General features: G+C 40.8%; 1 protein-coding gene across 1 annotated transcript in view; it reads left to right on the forward strand.

Moving 5' to 3' along the window:
• CRB1 (crumbs cell polarity complex component 1) overlaps window positions 1–25,443 on the forward strand; it is a 93,871-nt gene that overhangs the window by 14,672 nt on the left and 53,756 nt on the right. The window contains exons 3-6 of the mRNA XM_058842839.1: window positions 12,244–12,828; window positions 18,405–18,600; window positions 22,562–22,701; window positions 24,212–24,394. Coding sequence (XP_058698822.1) covers window positions 12,244–12,828; window positions 18,405–18,600; window positions 22,562–22,701; window positions 24,212–24,394 — 1,104 coding nt within the window. The remainder of the gene's footprint in view (window positions 1–12,243; window positions 12,829–18,404; window positions 18,601–22,561; window positions 22,702–24,211; window positions 24,395–25,443) is intronic.

Here is a 25,443-nt window from a genome sequence, read left to right on the forward strand (position 1 = left end):
AAAATAAAGTGAACATTCACATATGCAGACTGATGCTCACCTGGTTAATTTTATGGCTAATTTCATATGTTTACTCATGATGACCAAAGCAAGTTAAGACAAAAACAGAACAGAGGCAAAATTAGCCTAAAGAGTCAAGGCAGAAAAAATATGCTTCTATTTATCCAGAGAGAAAATTAAGCTTCAAATGCTTCTGCCTGAATTCACTTGATGAAGCAAAGTCTTGATACAATTAAGAAAATGGCACAAAGGAAAGGTCTCCACATAAGTGCAGACACTTCTGAACCATAGAATATAGCATTTAGAATAAATGCTATATTAGATGGTTATACCCCAACTGCTCTGGGAAACTGAATGACAAAAATTTTGGTTCTTCCTTCCTACACTTTTATGTCTACAATCTCCCTTTATTATTAATGGCACAATATTTGCTAGAGTAGGCTATCATGGTAAAATCAATACCAAAGTCCCTTGAAAAGACACCAGAGCTGAACCCCTAATTAAGTACAATATTTTGTTCATTTTAAATGAGACACTGTTTGAGGGGTACAGTAACAGTGCCTTGTTCTGTTCAAGGTATCTGTAACTAATAACCCCAATGATCAAATGAAATTTGATCCTAAGAGGAAATGGCTTTTGAAGATCCCTAGGTATCAAGTACTGAAAACTACTTCTCAATCTGTTCTGCAGCCTCTCAGCACACTATGACATGTGATGCCCTTTGGGATTATCCCATCATAGATGTCTCTAAAAAATATGCTCCCAGCAAGATAGTCACTAGATTCATTATTCATCACTTATTCATTATTGCCATGAAATCTTTCTTAATTTTTTCCCTGGCCAGACCCTGGCCAGACCTGTCACATAGATCTCCTTTATTTATTTAGCATAACTTAACATAAAGCAGGGCAGGATGCTGCCCTATAATATATTCTGTACTGGCAGGTCTGGACTGATATTGTGAGGAAGACCCCTTGCCCCCAAATAGGGTATTCCTTTTGTTTTTTCATCATTGTATGGCACCAAAGTTTTTTTTGATGTAAGAGTAAGCACCTGGATGTCAAGCTGTGGAGGCTTTAGTTCCCTACTCCTGCTTGCTGATCTTATTTTCCACTCCCCAGCCACCACACCACCAACACCCAGAGGTCTCCCTGTGTCTTTAGAGAGTGTGAGAAACAAAACACCCCTGTCACTGCAACAGGATGGCTAAATCTTATATACAGGGGAATAGCAGGCCAGAGCAGCTTCATTGTCTTCTGGATCATTCTGAGGAGTGTGAGCACTTCAGCAGAGCACAGGGGCATCTGTGTTTCCCCGTGGAGCTGGTGTCACCACTGACATTGTGTCCTGGGGCTACAATTACTGCGAGCTCACTCACCAGCCACACAAACTTACTGTAATATCCCATCCCTGCCCATGAAACCCAAGTCTGCTTTGGATTAGGCCTCAGAGGAAGAAAAGGAGAATGGATGGAAAAAAATCTAAGGCAGGGAAGGGACAACTAGAAAAGAAAGGAGAGCTGAGGAGTTAGATCTACCTCCTCCATACATTAAATAGACAGAAAAAATAAATGAGACTATTAATGGGGAAATAGAAATTTAAAAAGCCTTCAAGAAATTACTGTACTGATTGCTACTGATGAATAAACATTCATTCATATATTCATGGTTTTAAATTTTTCATCATTTTACTAGCAAAAGTGGTACTGATCTAATTTTGATAAAGGCTTGCTGAATACCTCTTCACTTGTAGCAGATATTTAATGCCCTAGTGGCTGGTGTTTTTATTCTAAAGCACACCATCACATTAAGCTTTAACAATTTGACTTTTACTGATATTCTTCTAGTATGGAAGGCTTATTTCTTAGCATATTCCCCAGGGAAGGCTCCTGAGCATACCCTGATGCTGATGAATATTCTGGTTTTGTTTTACTTCTACAGTGAAGCATCTCAAAACGGTTTAAGAGAAAGGTATCCCTAATTATATAGTGGATTTTCAATACCTACTTTTCTTCTGGGTCAGTCGCTCCGCCTCAGTGCTTCCAAACCTGCTCTGGAAATAAAAAGTGGTAGAACCATGAAACAAATTCATTCTTGCTCTGTTACAAGTCAGTAGAATTTTTAGGATGCTACAATACAGTCTGCATGTCAGGAAAGCTGCCACAGATTTTGTGTCAGAGCCATGACTGTGTTCACTTTCATGGGTCACTGGAACTAGTGTTCAGAAGGCCAGCCCTCTGCAGAAGTTGACATGATAATAACACTAAATAATGATAATGATAAATAATGCTGCTCCTGGGACTGATTTCTGTTTGTATGAAGCCGGTGAGGGCAACTTGTGCAGCTCCCGATCACATCACAATAAGTGTTATGAGCTTGGCTCTGAGAGGAAGCTGCCCTCAGCACAGGGGCTCAGCAGGACAGCTGAGGAAATTTGTGTTGTGCCAGTCCCCCATGACACTCCAGCCTGTCCCAAAACACAGGAGCTGCAACTTTCCCCAGGCAGTCTTGAAATGCCAGTTGGTAATTAGTTCATGCAGAGCTAATTGTAGGTGATTTCTATTGAAAATAATTTAGCACATAACAGAAAGGGCTGGAATGTGAACTCTTCTACAAAGTTCATGCTGGAAAAGCACGGCCTTGCTTTCTCTGTACTTATTGCCCATTGTAGCCACACTGGGCTCACTTCTTCTGAGTCCTGTGGCATTTAAAGCAGAGTGCACTGCATTTTTGGCCACATAATACTGACCTGTCACAGGACTGATTACTTTTTTTAAGTCTGGGGAGACAGGAGAAGCAGCATGATCACTTTGATATGCTGTAGTTTGATGTGATCAGGAACATCCTAGTCCTCAGTTGTGTTACTGAGAAGCTACTGCAGGCAATCTCAACATATGCACACATCAGAACATGGCTTTGCACCCAGAGACTTTTTAAAAGGGTTGTCCTGTGTTATAGGCTGCTAGGATGCATTTCTATCAATCAGGGCTTTAAGCTTATCCAGTTATGACTCACAGAAAGAAATTGTACCTGGGTCAGTGTTATAGACATTTCAGGCTACATTTTAAAATCACAGCATGTTTATGTGCCACTGTGTTATCAGAATCACTGCTTCATGCCCTTTTCATATTAAAAAAGGGAATGAAGTAATGAATGGCAGAACCACAGCTGAAGGAGATTGAAGATGTCTTATAATGACTTTCAAATTCAAGCAACACATGAACACAGAATTTGGACCTGAAATCAATTTTGTACTCAGTTTTTAGCCCCTCTACTGGAAGGATTCTTAGCAGCATTTGGCAGCATTCCTGAGTGCTTTTTCCCTCCTGTGTTAGTGGTTGAGCACAGTGGGAGCCCAGCTGCTTGCATATTCTCACCTAAACCAAACTCAGTGCTGCAAGTCAGCAGTAGTTGGTCTGCTTGAGGGGCAGCATCCTGAGCTCAGCCAAGCCCTCAGCTCCTTCCTGAGGATAAATTCAGGAGGAGTCAGGAGCTCCTCCTGCTTAGTGGCAGCTGGAGGCCTCTGTCTTACAAAAATGCCTTAAACTCCTTCCAGACTCCAGAGAAGGTGTGAGATCTTGTGTCTCTCAAGGTGAGACTGGCCTCTTCAAGAGACAAATGGTTCCTTTACTCCCTATTTTCAACTGTTTGGAATTTAAACAGAAGCAGGAGCAACTGGATTTCACCCAAACTCACAAACTGAATTTTATGCTGTGTTACCCCCTCTCTGTTCCTCAAAATCCCCTCCTGATGCAGAGAAAGAGACCATGCTTTGGTCTTTCTGCAGCCCTTTCTAGCTCTGGCACCATTTTCCTTGTTATTTTGCCAGGCATCCACTTCCCAGGTATGCATTTTGGCCTTCCTTCCTTCCTAGCACAGCTGCAAATACAGCTGGTATCTTCCCAACTGCAAGCACTGCTTTCATCTTTCCTCTTCCCAAGCACCACTTGCACCCCTCAATATCAGGTTCTGATATAGGGTTTATAAACAGCAGGTTGTGCTTCCATTAATTTTACAAGACTTGGTGTAGATGCCTGTGGCTTTAGGGAGCAAGGCAGGAGCAACACCTCTCACAAAGGCACCAAAAATCCACCCATCCAAACAAGTTCATTGAGGTACGCTAAGAAACCTCACTAAAGTCAATCCAGGATAACATTTTACAGTGTAAGACATAATTCACACCCCTAACTAAACCACTAAGCTTTTCTATTTCTGGCAAAACCTTTCACTCGCAGGAGACATCTTTACACACATGGCTCTGTATCCTGAGTTACATGCTGAGGATGTCCCCAGCTTTAATGAAGCCTTAAGAGCAGTTCAGGCATGAAAGGTGTTGATTGAATCCTTGGGACAAAGGCATTTAACCCACAAAATTACTAAGTCTTTCCTATAAGCAATCAAGCTTATTACCTAAATAAAAGTGCTTCAGATTTTGAGCAAAAAAAAATTTTCTATGTTCTTTACCTCTGAAGAGCTGATAAAAAGGCAAGTTTGAGGCTGGCCCACAGGTTCCCACTGCCATGTAATGCAGTTGCTGCTCACCTATCTATCTCCTACTTCCCTGGCTGGAGTCATCCTGCTCTGTACTATTAAGAATAAATCCTGCTGTGTGACCTCAACAGAAAAAAAAATTCAGCATTTCTAGAGGGACAGGGAATATCTCATTATGCTCATGTTGCTTCTCTTCTGCAAACTTAGAAGATAAAAATGAGGACAGATATAATGAGACTCTTAAAGGGGAGAGCTACATTCAGAGAGAGTATGTACAGTAGCAAGGATTGCACAGCAGAAATCAGTTCAGTTTCTACATCTGTGTCCACATCATTTACTGCAATGAATATCAGCTGCCTCCTGGCCTGATCAGACACTGCTCTACATCTTAGAAAAACAAAAATATCTGTGTACAGTAAAAGCAGGATGATCATTGTACACTACTACCTTAAACTGCACTGCTGTAGTAAACATAAAGTAGTAGTAAACATAGAGGTAAAGAAGCAGAGCATAAAATCTTTCATTCTCATTAGAAACCAGTCTATTTGCATTGTGCCTTGATGTCCAATTGAACAAAAAATCCTCCAAATTCAATGCATAAGAGCCCTGTTGAGCTCCTGGACCTGATTCTCTTCCTGTTCCCAGCACAAATACTAGGGTATGATGCCAAATAAAGTGAAAGCCAAAAATTATTTACATTTAGAAGTAGAGAGGGCATTCACCTCATTTTAATTTGTTTATTTGGTGCCATTGCCGTGGTGCTCAGTGCAGTCAGAGGGTGCAGCTGTTAAGGGCTGCTGCTGCTGCAGTGCTCAAGGGGTAAGGGAGTCTGGGGTGGCACAAATGTCAAAAGATAGTGAAGGACAACAACAGCCAGCAGTATCTGCCTTTATTCTCAGGGACCAGCAGCAAGTCAGTGTGAACAGAAAAGTTTAGGGAAGAGTGAAATGGAGACACTGGTTTAATAACCAGTTCTGTAATTTCAATCACAAATAACTTTAATCGTATAGTGTTGCCTGAACAACATTGTTTTTAAATTGTTTTTATTCCATTTTTACTCTTACACTAACACACCATAATTTTTCTTCAGAAAAATAAGTTAATTTACTTTCCTTGACTTTACTGATACAAATGCACCCAAAACCAAATCTGGTTTTTTTTTGATAGCAATGGAATATTTGTGTTACTACCCTTTTTCTTTCCTGCCTGTGTGTGGTGCTGGTTACTAGGGTAATAAATGTGACTCAAGATTTAAATTTAAATTTGAATTTTGGACACACAATTGATGTTAAAGATTAAGGATTAACTCTTTATGACCACAGTGTTTGCAGACACAAGTGTTTGCTTGTTTGGCAAAAGTTTGATCATCCCTTCCCAAAGTAGGATTTTCCATTGAGCAAATGGAGTGATAATGATTCCAGCTGTGGATAGAGCAGGTGGGGTCTGAAGGCTGGTGATTTACTCACATGTGAAGCTTGCAAAGGACAAATGGCACCATAAGAATTACAAGCTGCTCGTTACAGTGATTAATTAAGATGGTAATACAAATGTATTGGGAGATGGGAAGGGGTAAAATTGTATTAGTGCAATACTTAGAAAGGTTGAGACTGTGTGGAAAAATTGGAATGTTTTTTTTTACATGAGCAAGCTATTTTGAGGGCTAAGATAGCCCTTACCTAGCTCTGTTTTATCCAGAACGTGGTTTCCTATCCTTTCCTTCCCCATTTGCCAAATGCTGATTAAGGAGTGACATCTCTGCCTTTCAGTCCATTGTAAAGGTACCTGATCCCAATCTCTGTCCCTGCTGATTATACAGCTGTGCTTATCTCTTCCTTAGTTCCTCTTGATATCTCAAGATTGAACACCTATCTGCACATCCACAACTTTCTAAGGCTGTCTTTGCAGTGAAGTTATCGTCATAGTGATGAACTGTATTTTTTGTGTCACAGTGCACTGCAGATAAATGGAGAGAGGATTAATTACACCTAAGCCACAGCTCCTCAATGCAGCAGGAAATGCCTTGGGCAATACTTTAAAATTTCCAGTTAAATGATAATTATTTCAAGATCTCAGTATAGTAACAGAGCTTGATATTTCAGTGACACAGATTCACACACTTGTTCTAAACTCTCAAGGACAGGTTTCAAACAAGTAATGAGCAAGAGCATTGAAGGTTCATGTTTCTGACTCCAAGCCAGTGGGCTATCTAAACTCGCTACCGTCATGGCATTTTTGGTGAGCTGATTTGATCACAATGTAAGCCTTTAGCTGTGAACAAATGCTATATGCTGGTTTTAATTCAACAGAATCCAGACTGAAGTAACAGCACTAAGAGAAGAAGTGGTTGCTTCATTTGATCTGGTCCTCTTTCTAGTGACTGACCACCAGAAATATATCAATTATATATGCCATTCCAACAAATTAAAAAAAAAACAACAAAAAACAAAAAACCAAACTCACAGGTAACACATTTTCTGATGGTGGAGTTGGGTTTTTTTTGTACACCCAATCTTGTTATTGCAACTCAATCCTTCTTTCCTTAAGAGTATTTTTTAAAATTTAATGTCTCAACTCATAGACCAGGGGGTTTTTGCTATCCATTTTTTCCCCAAAATGTATGACGTAGTAAAAAGTCAGATTTTGTTGTGACCTGCTTTATCTACACTGGCTTGTGTAGCTTCCCAGTTTTAATTCAAATATGTAAATTAATAACTATTTGTTAAAAAAAAAAAAACAAAAAAGGAGAAAAGTCCTCAAAGCATAGTAAAATCATCAGTGATGATGACTATGTGGGTATCAAGAAGTTCTCTATCTTATCCTAGATTTTTTTCCCCCCCTAGAAAATAGATTGGCTCTGTTAAGAAGCCTCTCTTAAGAAAATCTTGCAGCATATGTAAAAGATTCCAAAGTTGTTAGTGTTGAGAGCTTCTGTGAAACTCATAGTCCTCCTTCAAGGGCAGAAGGCACATTTGAAGAACAGCACTGCAAATCACAAGCAGCCTTCAGACATGATGAGATGATTAGCAGAGTGCAGGCATGGCCACTCTGGCTCATAACAGTGTGATTAGCAGTGATTGAAATTTAATTTTAAATGCTGTCACTGATTATGATATTTCACCAACACTTAGGAAGAGTCGTGTCCTGAAAGAACAAGTGCTGAAAGACATTTCTGACACAAAGCACCCAAAACAGATTGCAAAGGATTTATCTGGGGGCTTTGAGTGGCTGAGATTGCTAATGGTCAGAATCTGGGATCATCAATTCACTTTACTTTTAATCTTATCAATTTAACTTAGAAGAATATTTTGAAAAATGGTCATGAATTCAGTAAATCTCTGATTCAAACAGGATCACAGAAAAAAATTGCTTGAAATTGTCAGGAAACATATGTAGGTAAGCTTTTCAAAATCAGCTGCTTTACTGAGGAACAAACTGAGTTTAACCATCAGATTATCTGTGCCAAAATGCCTTGGCCATTTCAAAATTCCTGCCCTGTTTATAATAACTTTTCCCTAATTCAATTTTGGCCTTCTATCCTCATTGCCATGCATTTCTAACATCATAAAAATTGTTTTGTATCACTATAGTAATTTCTGTTCATTCAGAAGCCTTTACCAGCCAAAAGAATGCATTTTTAGTCCTGATTAATTGTATAAGCTCAATTATTCATACACTAACAAGATCACTTCAATAAATTTAAATCATCTTTAAATAATCTTATCCAAGAACAAAAAAACAAAGTGAAAACTGTCTTTTTTTTGGCATTTCTTACACTAAGTTATTTGTGCCAGTTCCTGCAATAGCTGCAGGTATGGCCATGTTTCTGGTAGTATGGATGATGTGCCAGTAGATGGCAAGCTTTACTGCAAAGAATTTCACTATAAACCATCTCATCTGCATCTCAAGGATTTAACCATGGGGCAAAATGCTTGGCACTAAATCCTCGCATAATTAGATTAATGTACCACTATTTATAAAGAGACTGATAATTACCTCAAGTGTCAGTCAGTGTAAATCCAAAGCAATCAGCATTTTGTTTCCATTTTTCCTAACGTTATGTACAAGTTTTAAGACTCTGTCAGAACAAGTCACTGCTGAAGTGACCTTAATTGCTTAGGAATGAAAAACGACTCTTCTGCACATCTGAGGTAGAGCATGAGGCTTTTCCTGGTTATCCTTCCACAACCTGGCCAAAAACCAAGCTCCACTGAAACATTTTTGTCCCTTTGCAGTTCTTTCTGTAAATGAAGAAGAGAATATTCCTTAGGCATCCGCTTAAACTGAGACAGTCTTTGCATCATCACATGCATCACAGGGCATGCAGGAGCTTCCACCTGCCATACTCTTCACTCTCCTTCCAAGCAGCTCTCAGCTCAGGAGGTTCCCAAATCTATCCTTCCACATCACTCCACAGCAGCAGGGAAACACAGCTTCCACAGGGCAGTGAGGGAGGTAGTGCAAATAACTTACCAAAAATAGGTGGAAATTGCTATTTGAGCTAGCAGTCCAGAATCAAGGATTAGCTGAGACACTCACATCATTCAGGAGCATCATTAAAAAAAAAATAAAAAAAATCATGGAAATGTCCAGGTGAACTTGATACCATTCAATAACCATGCTGTGATAACTGCATACCTTTGATGATCACCTTTTTGAGATGCAGTTTTACTGCTGAGACAAACTGCTATAGAGTACCCTTAAACTCTTGTCCCAGCCTCTAAACCACAACTAAGCTAAAACTCAGCATCGTTACATCTCTGCTAAGACCTTCAGAACTCTTGTGTTCCTCAAAAACTATACAAATAATAAAAACCATGGCACAGTGCATTAGAATAAAGACAGAATGCCAAAAATGTTGCTCTTTCACTATAAACTTGTAGTGCAGATCAGAAAAGAGTAATCTCTAGGGAGTACTGGATTTATTGAATTCTCTGTTGGCAATTTCTGCATAAAAAATTAATTTTATAAAAGCTACAAAAGTTGAAATTGAAATACTGCTTTAAAAAAAAGGAGAGGTTTTCTGTTTCATGTTTTTCCCATAGTGATGCCACCCTGGAGAAAAATTGGTTGTGTTCACTACATACAGACAATGATTTTAGGGCTTTGTTTCCCCTTCCTTCATTTTCCCTCCACTCTTACTGTCTCAGAGAGCTATGAAGGTTTTTAACCAGTGCTCACAGCTGCTCTTGCTATCAAAACTGCAGACTGGCAAATGCGTCATGTCCTCACACAGTCATTATAACAAACTGAGCCTGTTGCATGCAAATTATCTCTGAAAACACAGTAATAATTAACTAAATTGCTTCTGATGTCACCGTGGTCCTGTGTAAGAAAGCACTCAAATGACTGACCTCACCTCCTGTAGCTTACACAGTGCCACAGTTAGACAACATTATAAATGGATCATAATTAATTTCTTCAAATTTGCAATGCTTCCCCAAACATGCACTTTAATGAATTTTAAGTAGGTACACAGACTGAAAGGAAAGCTCTCTAAAGTTGTGCAAGGAAAATGCAGAACGCAGAAATTCCCAAGGAACACAGTTTTGCTCATTTTAACTGTGATTAATAGATTGCAGTAAGCTCTGTATTATCCAGGTGAAAGAAAAAATCTAAACTCATGGGTAAAGCACAAAATTATGTAAACCAGGACATCAGAACATCCATGAGGGTGTGCTGAGGAAGAGAAGGGTATGAATTACTACAAGTGGTGCAGGTCAGCACATGTGACCAATGTCTTGAATTTTTGCATTCCGTGAGAGCTCTGAGCTGGGGCAAGTGCAACCAACAGTGCATCAGGATGAAATACCTGCTCCCAAAACTGATTATTAACAGGTTTGGGGATGGTAATTTTAAAGGCAGGTGAATCCAAAAGTACTATTTTTGTCCTGTTTTCCTTCAGAGAACATGAGGTAACACTCCAGCTCTTCTCCTGCTAATCAATGTTTAGCTTGCTCTCTATGTAATCCTTAACACCACTGTTGGTTTTAAATCATGGTGTCACTGTTGCTATCAATGTTACTACATAAATCTCTATTCCTCTTGTTCAAACAAGTATCAGTTAGTTATTTGGCTCAGTAAATGTACCTATTCATGAACATCAAGTTCATTCAGACTGGTGTTTCTAATTCTCAGAGCTACTACTGTTCCTGTGTACACCTCAAGTCACAAAGCACAACAGTCATGCACAGACAATTCTTCAGTCTTTCCATTTACTATCTTAGTGTCAAATCTACACAAGCAGTCTTTCCTAAGCTGGTTAAGCTTTCTGATACTTTCTTCCTCCACTACCCCCTCCTAGGAGAAAAACAGATTAAATTGTATTATATATTAAAATGCACACTGTGGAAACACCACGATTAGTCAGTTTGTATCCTCCACATTCCCCCGTGCTTGGTTGGTTGTTATCCTCAGGTGACCAACCCTACCCTCTCCCTTTTCCAGGGATCTGTCCCAGGCCTTTATTAGCATTGGTCTAACTCCAGTTATTGGAGTCTCCATCTCTGCTCACCACTTCTCTTTCAGTGCCCCATCTCCATCTCTACCATGTCCGCTCTCCCAAATTTCAGTTCAAGCACTGGGAAGAAACCAGAGACTGCTGGTAGATGGATCTGAATTCCTTTGAGAAATTCAGCTCATCTACAACACCCTGTTTGCACAAACACACTATTCTGCTGCTGTAAAAAACAAATACCCTTCATATAGCCAAACAAAACTTCTGATTAAAAGTATAAAAAAATAATAAAAAATATATTTACAGGACTTACATACAGATAATTCAATGCAATTTTATGCTCCAGCTCACAAGTGTTTCTCTTACAAATTGCCTTCTCTCCTGAAGGAACATTCAGCTTCGTTTCACAGAGTCTTGGCCCAGCTACAGCTGCTCCAATGTACCCCAGAGGTGGATTCTGAACAGGGCTGGTAACAGCTCACCCTTCTTGACTGCGAAGTGAGAAGTAGCTGCTGCTATTGTTATTCTTTACAGCTGCAAGGCAACTCCAAGTGGCCTTTAATTACTGACAGAAGCTCAGTTCCCAGAGGGTAAGGAAGAAAGGAACATCTTTACGCCATATTCACTGTGTCCTTCCAGCCATGGAGGCTGAAGGGCTCTCACAGGGCTGTTTTGCATCTCAGGTGTTCAGTAGATTCTTTGTGGTGGAGATGCTGTACACCTGTGAAATTAGTATTTACAATCAGCAAATCAAAATTAGGGTGCCTGATGGTTTGAACTGTTTATTTGAGCTATAACTGCATCTGAGTAATTTAGCTTGTGAAACCCAATGCAAAAAAACATCCACCACAATATAATGGTACCACCACAAAGGTGGTATTGAACTAAAAAGTGGTTCATCTCCTTTCTCTAGTAACAAAAAAAAAAAAAAAAAAAAAAGAAACAAAACCAAAGATACCTAAATTCTTCCATATAGTTGGACATCAGTTGACAACAACCAATATTGTCTCAACTATACACTTAATATGGTGTTAAACAATCCTGACACTCCAGATCATTGCTGTTGAAAGAGGCAAGAACAGGAAATTACAACTTACTCAAGTTTTCATAATTGTTTTCATTTTACATTTATTAGTTCACTAATGCATCACACATTTGCCAGTCCTGTTTTCTTCTCAATAGCTAGCAATTGGAGCTGTTGGTTTTGAAGCACAGTTGTGTTAAGGACTATACTTCTTTCACTGTTGGTTACTCCCAGTGCTGTGGAAGTCCTCAGGATTTTTTGTGTTTCTTTCCTAGAATCACTTTGCATGAGGAATGATTCCAGGTGCCTGTCAAACTCTTGCCAAAAGAACTCTACATGTGTTGCTGGTCATCAAGATGACCCTTGCCTTTGTGCAGATGCTTCAGTGGACAGTGTGGAGGAGCTCTGCAACAAAACCTCCAATCCTTGCTCCTCAAACCCTTGTCTCCAAAACGCTACCTGCCTAGGCTCTGCTGGAAACCTCAGCTTCACCTGCAAGTGCCCTGCTGGCTATAATGGACCTACCTGTGAAAGAGCTGACAGTGACTGTGACACTAATCCATGTGAGCATGGAGGCACCTGCCAAAGTGGCCTGGCAGGGCCCACCTGCCTCTGCAGTGCCGGCTACACCGGGAGGCTGTGCGAGAGAGATTTGGATGAGTGCATCTCTGAGCCATGCCGCAACGGGGCCCTCTGCAGGGATGGCGTGGACGAGTATTTCTGCTACTGCGTCCCAGGCTACCAGGGCAGGCATTGCGACCTGGAAGTGAATGAATGTGCCTCAGATCCGTGCCTGAACGGGGCAACGTGCCTCAACCAGATAGGGCACTATGACTGCATCTGTCCCCTTGGCTACACAGGTAAGCCCTATTAAAGCAACTTTTCCTTTAGGTCATGTAGAACCATGGTAACTCACATTCCAGGTTCAACTCCCTTTCCCACACGTGTATTTAGCCATATCTGTGTTATCACCTTGCCTTCAGCTTCGTCACCAGTGGCTGTTGATAGACTACAGATAACCACATCACTGTGAACTACTAATACCAGAAAGAGAAGGATTAAAGAAATCTCACATTTACCAAAATATGCACAGCATTTTTGTGAACACCAAGCTATGTCACAGGGCTAAGTGGCCTTTGCTTTTAAAAGAAATAGTCTCAAAATGCTCTCTTTGGAGTGCTGTATGCAGTTTTTTTCTGAAGATCAAAACCTATGTTTGACAGATTTAAAAATTAGATCCAAGTAGGCAAATTCTACCCTTGAACTTAGACATTTCACATTAAATTTCTCTCATCTGCCCTTCCCAGAAACAAAGGACTCATTTGCAACTAGAACATCATGTAAGTTATATAGAAAAGTGTTATGTTCCAAAACTGCCCACTTTTTGATAATCCCATTTTATGTAGCTTCATTAAGGTACAGGTGTGACTTTTCTTCCCTACTTCCTCTGCTGGAAAGCATATAGTTCTTGTTGGAAGACAGCTCCCTTCAAATTTCAAAGCTGTGTTTAGGGACAGGACTGTGAGAGGTAGCACACTGAATCATTAAAAGTAGAAAAGGGGAGAAATACTTTACTGATAGATTTCCAATCAGGTAAGCAAAGGAAAACAAATAGTCATACAGCAAAATGGGGAGAAAAAACATCTTTTTCTTCAAGTGATTCAAATGAATAAGAAATAAGAGATGTGGTTTACAGCTCCATCCCCAAATCCCCATGCAGGAGGGGAAGTCAGAGGTAAAAAGCAGCTTTCCTGTGTCTAACACAGCGCTTGTTGGAAGGCAGCCCGTGGTTAATATCCCTTATGAGCACAGAGAATGTTATTTGAAGGAAGCTTGTTACCTTCCTGCCACCCTGCTGCTGCCAGGAGGTGTTGGAGCCCAGGCCAGCTGAGGAGAAAACTACACAACTGGGGGAAAGCCGACGAGAATAAGGAAGGAAAAACCTATTAACAACCAGCATGGTTACTCTGCAATGATCAGACTCAGCCCAGACCTCCTGTTGTATTCAGGAAACTGTATTCGTTTAACTGGCGCTGTTAGTGGGGTCCGGGCTTGGATCCACAGCCCAGAAACTTGGTTTGAGAGAGTCAGAATATATACCTTAGAGACAAAGGGAGAGAAAACATAATGAAATAGTAAAGCCCAAATAAAAATAAATAAAAATTTAGGTCAACACAGACTGTGGATGGAAACTCACCCTGCTGGTATTGCTCCACTTTCATCATGAAATTCTGCTGTTTCCCAAACTGATGCTCTTTTCTCTCACCAAAAAAAGTCACTAAAGCTCCACACTTTGCACAAGAAGAGTTAAGAAATAAGAAGAGGACCAAGGAAGGAGAAGAGATCTAAAATACACAGCAAAAGGGGCTACAGTGTTTTGACATACACCTCTGACACTACTTCCAGCAGCAAAGAGACTAATCATAGGAATTCTATAGAGGAGTAACAGACCATTCCTCCAGCAGTAAAACATCAGCTTAAAAAAGCTACTTAACAAAATGATTTATCAGAAGCATTCTTTTTTGCACCTTGCTGTGAGTTGTGCTAAATGCACAAGCCAGAAGGATTACTGGATGAAAGCCTTGAGGTGCCCCCAGTGGTAATAAAACCCCTCATTTACCCCATCAGGAGATTTTGCCAACCATTATTATCCTGGCCTGACATCATGAATTACTGTGGGAAGTCATCCAGCCTCCTCTCATTTCCCTAAGATGTAAAAATGGGTTATATTTCTTGATATGGAGGTAGAGAAGGTATAGTAAATCTATAGCTGCAATGCTAACCAAATGCATGAGTTACTGGCTCCTGTTGCTACTTGTTTCACGGACTGTGACTGCTGTTTTCTGTGATTGGTATGCTGCAGCACTTCTTAAAATAGCTGAGAAATGTCACACATAATTCTTACGCAAATGGAAGAGGTTTGAATGCACCAAGACTGGAAAATTTAGTATGAAATCTGCAGTTTTTATGATAATGTTCTGCATGTGGGAAATTATTTACAAGACATGTTTCACACAGCCATCAAATAATGAAGTTCAATTGGTTTGTTGAAGTTTCTCTGGCTACCCTAATCGACTGCATTTTCTCCATTGGACTAATTGCACTTGCTTTTAATTCACCCCAACAGAGCATGGTGTAAGAGCCTGTTATTACCCACAGCTATGTGCATTAATTACCTTGCTGAAGCCAGTCTTCCATTGCCAGTGAACAGTGTGAATTCTTAGGAGTGCATGGCAGTTCCAAAACCCAGTCCCAGTCTAAGACAGCAGGAGAAAGCATTTCAGTGGCAGACAAAATAGGTGCAATGAGTTGGATTTGTTCTTTGTGTGATACCTTTTACTATGAGGTAACTATCACTCTGATGACGTCTGTAGAATTTGAGGAAATTACTCCTGATAGATCTCCAAGTTTTCAGTCAGTATTCTCATCAATAATGTATGTGCTATGCAGATATTAAGACTAGATGTATCATAAATAAGTCTTAGGCACTTAAAGACAAGCAGAGGCACAGCAGCTCTACCATGGGATGAAAAACCTCAAGTAGAGATATCACTTCCCAACAAGCTCCCTACATGTCCATGTCATTGTGGATGTAATAGCAAACAACATGGTCTATCTAACAGCAATTACCAGCAGTGTAAAGTCTGCTTCCTTCCTCAGCTTTCCATTTCCAAACCAGCACTCCCCACCTTGTGTCCTAGCCAGCTCAGGTATTCAGCTCTGCTGAGATGCCCAAGCTCAAAAGGGTCAAGCCTTGATCAAAGAAACACAACTTCTCCCTCTGTCTAATTTTTGATATAACTCTCTTCCTGTTGCTTCAATCCTGGTGTGTATAAAATAGCCATGTGGCACTCTCCATCCAAATAATGGCACACAAGAATACTTTATACAGAATGAGGAATTTGGGGACAGCCCTCTGGACCTGCTGGGCCTGAGTACAGCATTTTAGTGCAGGAGAGCAGAAAGGGTGACCTAGTTACAAACAGTTACAAATTTCCAGCCATACTAAGAACGTGCAGGTCCCCACGGAAGGACACTGAGCCTGCAAATCCCTAGCATCTTTGGCCAGAAAGTGATTTTACACTATCTGTAGGCATGCAAGCTTGAAAACATTGGCTGTGTGTCCTTCATCCTCACTTGCATTTTCTTGTTATTGACTGTAGAAAGAAGTGCACAATAGAACTCATTTGAGAAGCAAGCAGTGTAGGAAATAACCCTGGTTCTTCAAAGAAACCGCAAAAGTTACGAATGTGACTTCTCTTCACCTTCCCAGCTTTTCAATTCAAATCATTTGTGTGGGATGTATGTGCTGGGATGCTCAGCGTGCTCCAAGATACCTCGGGGTGCCTCAGCTCGTGGTGGTGCATCCCTGTGCAATAACTGCGGCAGGGCTCCGTGGTGCTCTCCTTCCTGCCTGGCATATGATATTTGGCATACAGCATATTTATGACAGAATGTTAGACTGAGGTGAAAATGCAGATCTAATCTTTTAATCTCTCTTCTACACATCTAAGAAAGCCTGACAGCAGACTCAGAGGAGGCTAGGAAGGGATTACCCCTGTCTGCATGGCAGATTGCATTGGCTGGATGCATTAAACAGGGAGAAGTTTTCTACTGAGGCAACATTGCCGAAGGCAGGTTACTGGGCTTGATAGATTAAAGACATGAACCAAAACAACAACGCTATGTTCTCATGTTAATTGTCAGGCTGTTCTCAGGCCTGTAGTTTTAAATTTGGCTGAGCTGAGGATCAGTTGAACAGGGCTTGTTTTGTCACATGATTTTTAGTGTTCACAGTAAGCTGTTAACAAGCTCTGGCAGATTTACGGTCACTAGACACACTTCTGCAAACACATTGTTTATAATTACAGTGAATTCACAGGGCAATGACCACAGAGGGACTGCTTACTATATCTGGCTGTAATGTACATTACCATAAAGCCGTAAGAGACTGTTCCTGCGCCGGGCTCTTGTGGCAGGCTTCCGCTGAAAGTAGTGGTTAGCTGAGCAATGAACCTTGAACTAGGGGCACGCCACTGGCAGCTTCCCCATCCACTATGCGGTCTCAAGGAGCTATTTCTCAACTGCTGAAAATAGGAACTTGCACTTTAATGATTAAAGACAATGAAAAATAGTTGAGTCAACATCTGCAATTTTGGGTTTGGCATTTTAAGATATTTCCTGGTACTTATCCAGATTTATTCTTTCAAAGCAAAGATGCTCACAAGCATCAAAATAAATTATTCATGAAGTAACAATGCTAAATATTATCAATCTCTGTGTTTTAAGAAAGATACTCAGAGTTACAAGGTACAAATTTCACAGAAGTACAGAGCTGACAAACGGAGCATAAATAAAAAATTAGAGGTGGGCTCCTAAATAACTTGCAAGAGTGATACCCATCATCAAACAAGTCTGTTCCCTCTTTTGAAAGTCTACCCTACCATCTTGTACTGAAAACTTCACTTTTACAAAAAAATGGAAAAAAAAAAATGAACCAGTTCTCAAGGCTGTAGTTTTTCTTTCAAGTAGGAAAGTTCCCTGTAAACTTTCCAATACTGCTGCTATTTCAACAGCAGTAAATAAGGCCAAAATAAGAAATAAGGAAACTCACTTCAAAGCAACTTCTTCATTATAATTTGCCACTTTGCATCTGTCTTGTGCCTGATATTGTAGCTGCTAAAACAGACTTGGCAGTTGAAAATTATTTGAAAATACTACTCTATTGCTCAAAACACTAAATAAGTGCATAAGCATACAAAACCCTGAAATAATCTGAACTACAAGGCATTAGTTATTAAATTTTCTTAGTGTCTCCTGGACTGTGCTATAGATAAGAAAAAGGAGTGTATATTTAACCTTCCAACTATCACAAATAACTGTAAAGTCATATAAGAACTGATCTTTTTCCAGCAATTATCTCTGAAGAGCAGCTCCAAGACCTGCTGCAAACATGACACCAGAGACCCATTTACTTGCACATTGATATGCCTTAAAAAAAATTAATCAATAATCCACTGCTAAACAAGACACTTCCCAATGAATTCAGTCAACTTTGAATGGTCCATTTAAAGGCCAGCTTTAAATGGACTCTTATGAGATCAATAAACTGCTGGTCTCTCTCTTTTGTACTATGTAAATAGGATAGAAGCATTGTTTAAATAAACTGAAAATTAGTTTGTCCTGTCTCCATGTTCAAGCTAACAGAAAAAGGTTTTATACCTATTCTTGTGAAAACAACTGGCTTGTTCTTTTGTAAATTCTGCCAAGCCTTGGAAACAATGTGCAAAGCACATTGAGGAGGAAATGTCTTTAAAAACCAGGGAACTGCATAAAGAAAAAAAAGGATTATGTGACTATTGTACTTCAGGCAGTTCTTGCTGAGATACCCAAAGCTGTCTCCTAAGCCTGGGGTTTATTTTCTCTGCTTTTGAAGGTACGAACTGTGAGGTGGAAATCGATGAGTGCTTGTCCCAGCCATGCCTGAACGGGGGGACCTGCCACAATTCCCTGGGGAGTTTCTCCTGCTTGTGCATGCGGGGCTTCCTTGGGGACCTCTGCGACAGCGACATTGACGAGTGCTCCAGCCAGCCCTGCCTCCATGGGGGACACTGCATGGATGGGGCCAACGGGTAGGTCTGCCAGCCCTGGGCAGGGCTGAGCCAGGTGCTCCTGGTGCCTGCCTGGCCTGGTAGCTCATTTCCTTCCAAATTCTAGATTTCACTCCTTCCTCCTGCACTAATGTCTTGGTTTGAAAGGCAGGTGTCTGCTAAGGAAGGCAGGAGCCTCACTTAAAATGGAAAATGTAAACCCCCTCCCTCTGAATTGTTAAAATTTTGAAATCAAGGGGCTCTCAGGCAAAGATATTGGAATTGGAATAACAGTTCTTTACTAGGAAAATTAAAATAAAAATGCAGAAGTTCAAAATAAAACCACAGAGTCAGAATACAGTCTGACACACTGTTGGTCAGGATGTTAATAGCAGTCTGATTGAACGGTGGCTGCAGTCCTCCTGGAGTGACAGATGTGGTTCTGCTGAAGCAATGATCCTGCAGGAGGGTGTAGTTTTCCTCTGAAGGTCCAGTGGTGGTGTAGATGGGTCCTGTCTTCCTCTGGGAATCCAGTGGAGAAAGGCTGCCTGTGGTGTTCTGAGTCTCAGATTATACCCAGGTAGGAATGCTTGGCTCCTCCCCCTGGGTGGAGCATCTCCCAATGGGGTGATGTAATTTTATCAGTCATGCACTGAGACTCAATGGCCCCTTAACAGAAGATACCCCCAGGAGGGAGGATGGGCTGTGGAAGAGATAAAGAACACTGCCCCACCTGGTTTTAACAGCTGGTAATAGAATACATGCTTTTGGTTACATCCTGCATTTCAACCCAAGACAACTAACTTCAGTTTCAATTTGACAATGATTAAAGAACGCCAGTCTGGTGTCAGAGCCAATAGGACAAAAAAATATATATGGCAAAGACTGAATGAGAAGTGTATTTTTCATATTTGTACTTTAAATATTTACAACATGCTGTTTTCCTGGCTGTTAGTACTGTCATTTAGATATGAATTCTGTTTCTAATGCTTACCAAACTTTAGTTTCCAAGAAATATGTGAAATATGTATAAAAGTGAATTTGCTAACAGCAGCTGCCCACACTGACAGACAGAAGGATTAGAAGAGAGAGGCAGAGAAAAACTGTAATAACTGTAACCATAGTAATAGATATCATTAGGAAATGTGTCAGAAACTTTACAGGTATAGAGTACAACAGCTACTTGTTCAAAACAACCTGCAGTCCATGGGCAAAAAATAGCAATAGTAATAAAAAAAAGAAAAAGAAAAAGAAAAAAAAAGATACAAGGCAATGGAAAAGTAAGATTCTCCACCTACTGTTACTGGCCCAACACAGAGCTCTGGCATTCACTCACCAATACTGGATTTTATGGCTCAGCACAAGCTTCCCAAACTGAACACGCATATATAAATAAGCTCAGTCTGAAAGTTCCCCAGTGTATTCATGCAGGTGCTCCTCTTACCAGTACAGGATTTGTAGTTTATTGCATATTTTCCAGTTTTCACAAACCAGTTTTGAAGACTTTGATGCCCCAAAAATCAGTCCAGAAGTCATGTCAGCAAAAGGCATGCTTGCCTTGAGTAAGGGGGTAAGAGATCATATTCTGGCAATGAGTTTTTTGTGCAGTGTTGTGACACAGCACCAGCCTTGTAGAGTTTCTTTTCAGCAGTGCTGAATGGCTCTGAGCAGGACAAAGCAATTTATTATTTCCCAGTGTAGCTAAAGCACGACAGCAGTGAGAGGGGGTCACTTTGGTCACTTTGGACATGACTCACTCACAAACCTGTGTAGTAACCTGGAAGCCTTTTGAGGATACATGTGTGAGGTGAGCAACTGGGATGCTCATTCAGGCCAAACTTAATCCTGCTCATTTCTCTCCTGGCTTTTAAATCAGAGTTACATGCAAGACCAATTTTAATTGGCTTGTAATACTGCAGGGTATCTGGAGAACAACTGGAGGTCTTTCTGTATTTTTTATGTGATGGAAGGGAATGGACAACAAAGCAATTCGAAACAGAAGAGTGTCCAGCAATTTCCTTTCTTTTGTGTGTTTTTGGGGATAAATGAAGAGTTGTGGTATTGAAGCAGGAGACTTCTTACTAATGTACAGTGCAGCTGAGGCTTTGATGTCTGCCACCAACTCTCACAGAAATGTGTATAAGGCAATGGATTTAGCACAAAAAGCTGGAAATACAAACACCAAACCAAATTCTCTCACAAATTTCAGACTGACCTTCCAGTGATGTTTCATGAATGCAATGAAGTATGAGCTGATCTCATTAAAAAACATTTTCACCTAAGTAAACATTCTTATTTAAACTCAACAGTTTACAGACTTAGCTGGACTACAAAACATACTGTGCCTAGGCACAGAGGATACCTGTGCATGCTCCATGTCTTTCTTCCATAGGAAACAGTCCCAGGAGCTCTAATGTCTATAGGAGATTCCATAGGAAAGAATGCCTAGATGTATTGCTTTCTGTAGACTGTGAAAACATCAAACAATATAAAAAAATCAAAAAAATATGCTAGGTAGAGTATCTAAATTATCACTCTTACTATGAAAAGCCATCTGCCTGCTAAGTTGCAGCCTGCTCACAAGCAGGGCACCATCCAGAATCCCTGAAGGTCAACAGCAATGTCAAATGCTAAAAGATACCCAAGAAAAAGGCACATAGGTGGGGATGCACATTAAGCAGTGAGTTCTGGATATTCCTTCTCTGCTCCACAATGCTGAACCAAATGAAAAAGTAGCTTGGGCACAGGCAGGAAAAAAACCTTTCACCACAAAGTTTAACAGCATCAAACTGAATGTGCATGGGAGAAATGTGTGAAAAAGTCAGCAGAAGAAGGAGACTTCAGGTTTGAGAACATACCTCAGAATGACAATTACTTCTCTGGTTCACATCTTCCTCATTACTTTTTATATCTGAAATTCAAATACCACCTGGTATAAGTCATCTCTGATTTTGATTTAAGAATAATCCATACACCAGTAATAAACTGGCCTGCCAGAAGTTTCTGCTTATGCACATACTTAAACAGTGCAGTAAAAAGTTTACACTTTTTGGTCCATTAGACTGCAGGAGCCAGTTGTTCTCTGATGTTGCTTTATGTTCAACAATTTCACTTTCTCTTCATATATTTATTCTGAGTCCAAAACTTGGATATTATGCACAGAAATTATCAAATAAGTATACTTATATCTTGTTCAGCAAGTATCACTTTAATGTAAATGAAACTAGAAGAAATTTTTGTTTCCTGTAATCATTTTTAGGCCAAGATCATGCAAGCCTGCACAGTTAACTTGTGTCTTGCAAAAGCCTGTCTTTTCATATGAAGTGTACATGTTAACTTTATACTTGATGACCAAAGAATAGAAATTATGCTTTTTATAGCATTCAGATCTCCTGAAAAAAAAATGCAAACAAAACCTCCCAGACATTACTAATATCTGCAAGTTGCCAATTTCTATATGTACACTTGTTTGTTTACTTACATCGCAGTAGCATTGCTATCAAAAGGGAGCTGTATTACTGTTGTTATTTGGACTAAGCAAACAATTGACATTTTTGTTCTAACCTAACTATAAAAGGCTGGTTTTCAGGGAAAAAAAAAAAATTGAATAGTTGAAGAAAAAAATATTCCTTAGTTTTCTGCCAATTCAGTTTCTACCAGTCCAAGAGGGATACTAACACACTTACTGCTTCCCCCTTTTCATTTTGTGAATAATGTTAATCCTTAAAAAAAAAAAAAAAAGGATCAATAATTCTTACAGTTGAGTCAAAACCTATTCACAAGCAATTCCTTTTCCCCAGACAAAACCAGATACTTCAGGGAAAAGCTCATTATTGGTTCCCAATTTCTGTGGTTTCTCCTAAAGCACCAGATGGTGGTCTTGAGCTGGACTCGACTCTGTAAGCTGTGAGCCAAGGCTACACAAGAAGCCTGTGCACGTTTGGGAACAAAGCCCAGATCTGTTGACTTCCAGCCTGAGTGAACATTGCATTCTGTGTTGCAGATACAGCTGCAACTGCACTGGGACTGGATTTATGGGCTCGCACTGCGAGACCCTCGCTCCCTTATGTTGGTCACAACCATGCTACAACAATGCCACTTGTGAGGACCTTGCTGACAATTACACATGCCACTGTTGGCCAGGTAAGCTCCAAGTTTTTCTATAAATATTCCTTGAGTGGTAGTAGTAGAGATAATTTTTTTTTTTTTTTTTTTTTTCCCTGAAACAATAAAAGATTTAAGCTCCATAACCTCTAAAGTCCTCTATGGCCTTATGTTTACATGGGCTTCACTCATCATAAGGCAGAGCTCTTTGGATAAGTCACTTGCTTTTCCAGCTAAGAATTTATTCTCCTGTACAGCAGAAGTGGGCAAAACAAAAGGCACTGGCATTATGGTGCCAAGACAGAAGATAAGTCAAAGCTGGGAGCTATCTCCCAGTTACTTAATCCTTCAAACCATGTGACACATTCATCACTGCTGCAGCTGACCCTGGTTTTAGTGTTCATTAACACAACCTTTAAACCAGTCTAAAATCTTGTCTGGCAGTGGGCAGTGAAACCCACAGGCTATATTCTCTACCAGCTGTTCACAAACAGGCCCACACCCCAGTGGGGGCACAGACCCTGTGCTGTGCTGTGCTTGAGAGACTACTCAACTCCATTAGCACACAAACTACAAGAAGCCTCTCTAAGCAGTTTATGTCTGTGAGCTTTACAGAGGATGCAGGAGTACAGACAGCACTCTAAGGCCTAAATGCCTCAGTGTTGTTACACTACACAAGTCTTGGTGCAACAGATAAGGAAAAACTAGGCAGAACCCTTCACATTTTTCAGGATTCAGGGATCGTTGTAGCACTTCAACTTCCAGATGAAACACTTTGCAAACACCAAATTATTTATACTCCCTCCCCTCCTCTACCTTCTCAGAACCTGAGAGTGCATTAAACCACAATGCAGTGCCTTGTTACCCACACAAATATCCACGTTACTGCCTAAAAAAGTAATAAATAAATTACTTATTTATTTATATTTATTTGTAAAATAAATATATATATTTATTTTACAATAAATATATAAATAAATAAAATAAATCCTTTATGGCACAGCTCAGCTCACTAATGTAGAGCAGCCACATCAATGTCCTGCTGCCAAGCCCTGGCAGGGAGCTGCAAGGGAACATTCACACCTTCAAGGAGCTGAGGAAAACTTTTAGCACATGACAAAGCCTGAAGCCGCGTGCAGCTACTATTCACAGTGTATATTTTGGGGTATGGAAGGGAAGAATAGCACACAGGATGATAGAATTGTAGAATGGTTTGGGTCGCAAGGGACCTTAAAGACCATCTAGCCATCCTGTTTCTAAAAGGAGACTACAAGAAATGTGGAGAGGGAATGTGGTGACACGACGAGGGGAAATGGCTTCAAACTGAGAGTAGTTTTAAATTAGATACTAGGAAAAAATTCTTTACTGTGAGGATGGTGAGGCACTGGCACAGGCTGCCCAGAGAAGCTGTGGCTGCCCCATCCCTGGCAGTGTTTACGGCCAGGCTGGATGGAGCTGTGAACACCCTGCCCCAATGGGAGGTGTCCCTGCCCGCAGGGGGGTTTAGCCCCAGTGTCACAGCCCTGTCCTTGTGGCGGTGTCTCCGCAGGGTACGCGGGCTCCCGCTGCGAGCAGGACATCGGCGAGTGCCGCAGCAGCCCCTGCCTCTCCGGCGGAATCTGCGTGGAGCGCTCCTGGGCCGGCCACTACGGGCTCGTCCCGGGGCTGCCGTCCGCCTTCCGCTACGACCGGGCCGAGGGCTACATCTGCCGCTGCCCGCCGGGCTTCGCCGGTAAGGACGGGTCAGGGGAGGGGGTCCCGCCGAGCGGGGCCGAGCCCGACCCCGCGGGGAGCTCGGTCCCCCCTGCGGCACCGTTCTACCGCCCGCGGCAAAACAGCCTCCGCTTGTGTGCACAGCTCACACGGGAAAAGGGTCCCGTTCACAGATAACCATCATCCAGAGCCGCAAACCGCTCGGGGTTTGGATTGTGTACTTCTGGGGCCACAGTATTGTTCTGTCAACTCCACCCGCTTGTTCCTTCTGAAGGAAAAAAATAATTAATAGCTATATTAATTTAACCAACCTTCAATTTTCCATTCCATTCATCTCCCGAGCAGCTTATAAACTTCATGTCGTGTGAAATGCATGACTGCCGTCTCCAGCATAACAACTACAAAAGCTTACGGAGACCACAGCTTTCAGTCTAAATTCTCTACGTATTTTTCTTCAAAGTGCAACGAGACTTGTTTTTGTTCCAGCCCTTCCCCTTAATTGTCCTTCCCTAGCCTGTCACTAAGTGTTGCTGTTGTTCTTTTGTTCTGCCTAAGGGACCGTAACATGAGGCTTCTAGCCAGGCTTTCAGCGTCTCCCAGTCTGTCCCAAGCACCTCTTCACATACCACTGCTTTCTCTTCACCTCCTTTCAGTGATGTCCAGACTTCCAGTTTCTTTTCCTTCTGTCTTGTCCTAGTTTGAAAATTTATAAGCTCTGTGAGACAAACAGAAAGGTGCATTTTGTTGATTAATCATCCTTTTTCCTCTCATTTTCTTATTAATTGCCTTCACCTGGCTTGTTTGCACAATTTGGGTCATGGTTCTATGGGTTTTGTTCATATGGAGTACTTATTCCCCTGGTCTGAAACTCTTAACTGGTCTGAAAAAAAGTGTGTCAGAATGTATATACATATATCAATCTTGATTCAATTTTTCAATCCATAATCTCACCATTCACAATACAAGACCTTTCAAAGCATCAGGGATAGAAAGTATTGGAGACCCTGAAATTTCTACTGACTTGGTATGCAAATTAAATTACATTTTAAAAATCTATAAGTAAGTTTA

Source organism: Poecile atricapillus, chromosome 7 (assembly GCF_030490865.1).
Source record: "Poecile atricapillus isolate bPoeAtr1 chromosome 7, bPoeAtr1.hap1, whole genome shotgun sequence".
Taxonomy (NCBI): Eukaryota; Metazoa; Chordata; class Aves; order Passeriformes; family Paridae; genus Poecile; species Poecile atricapillus.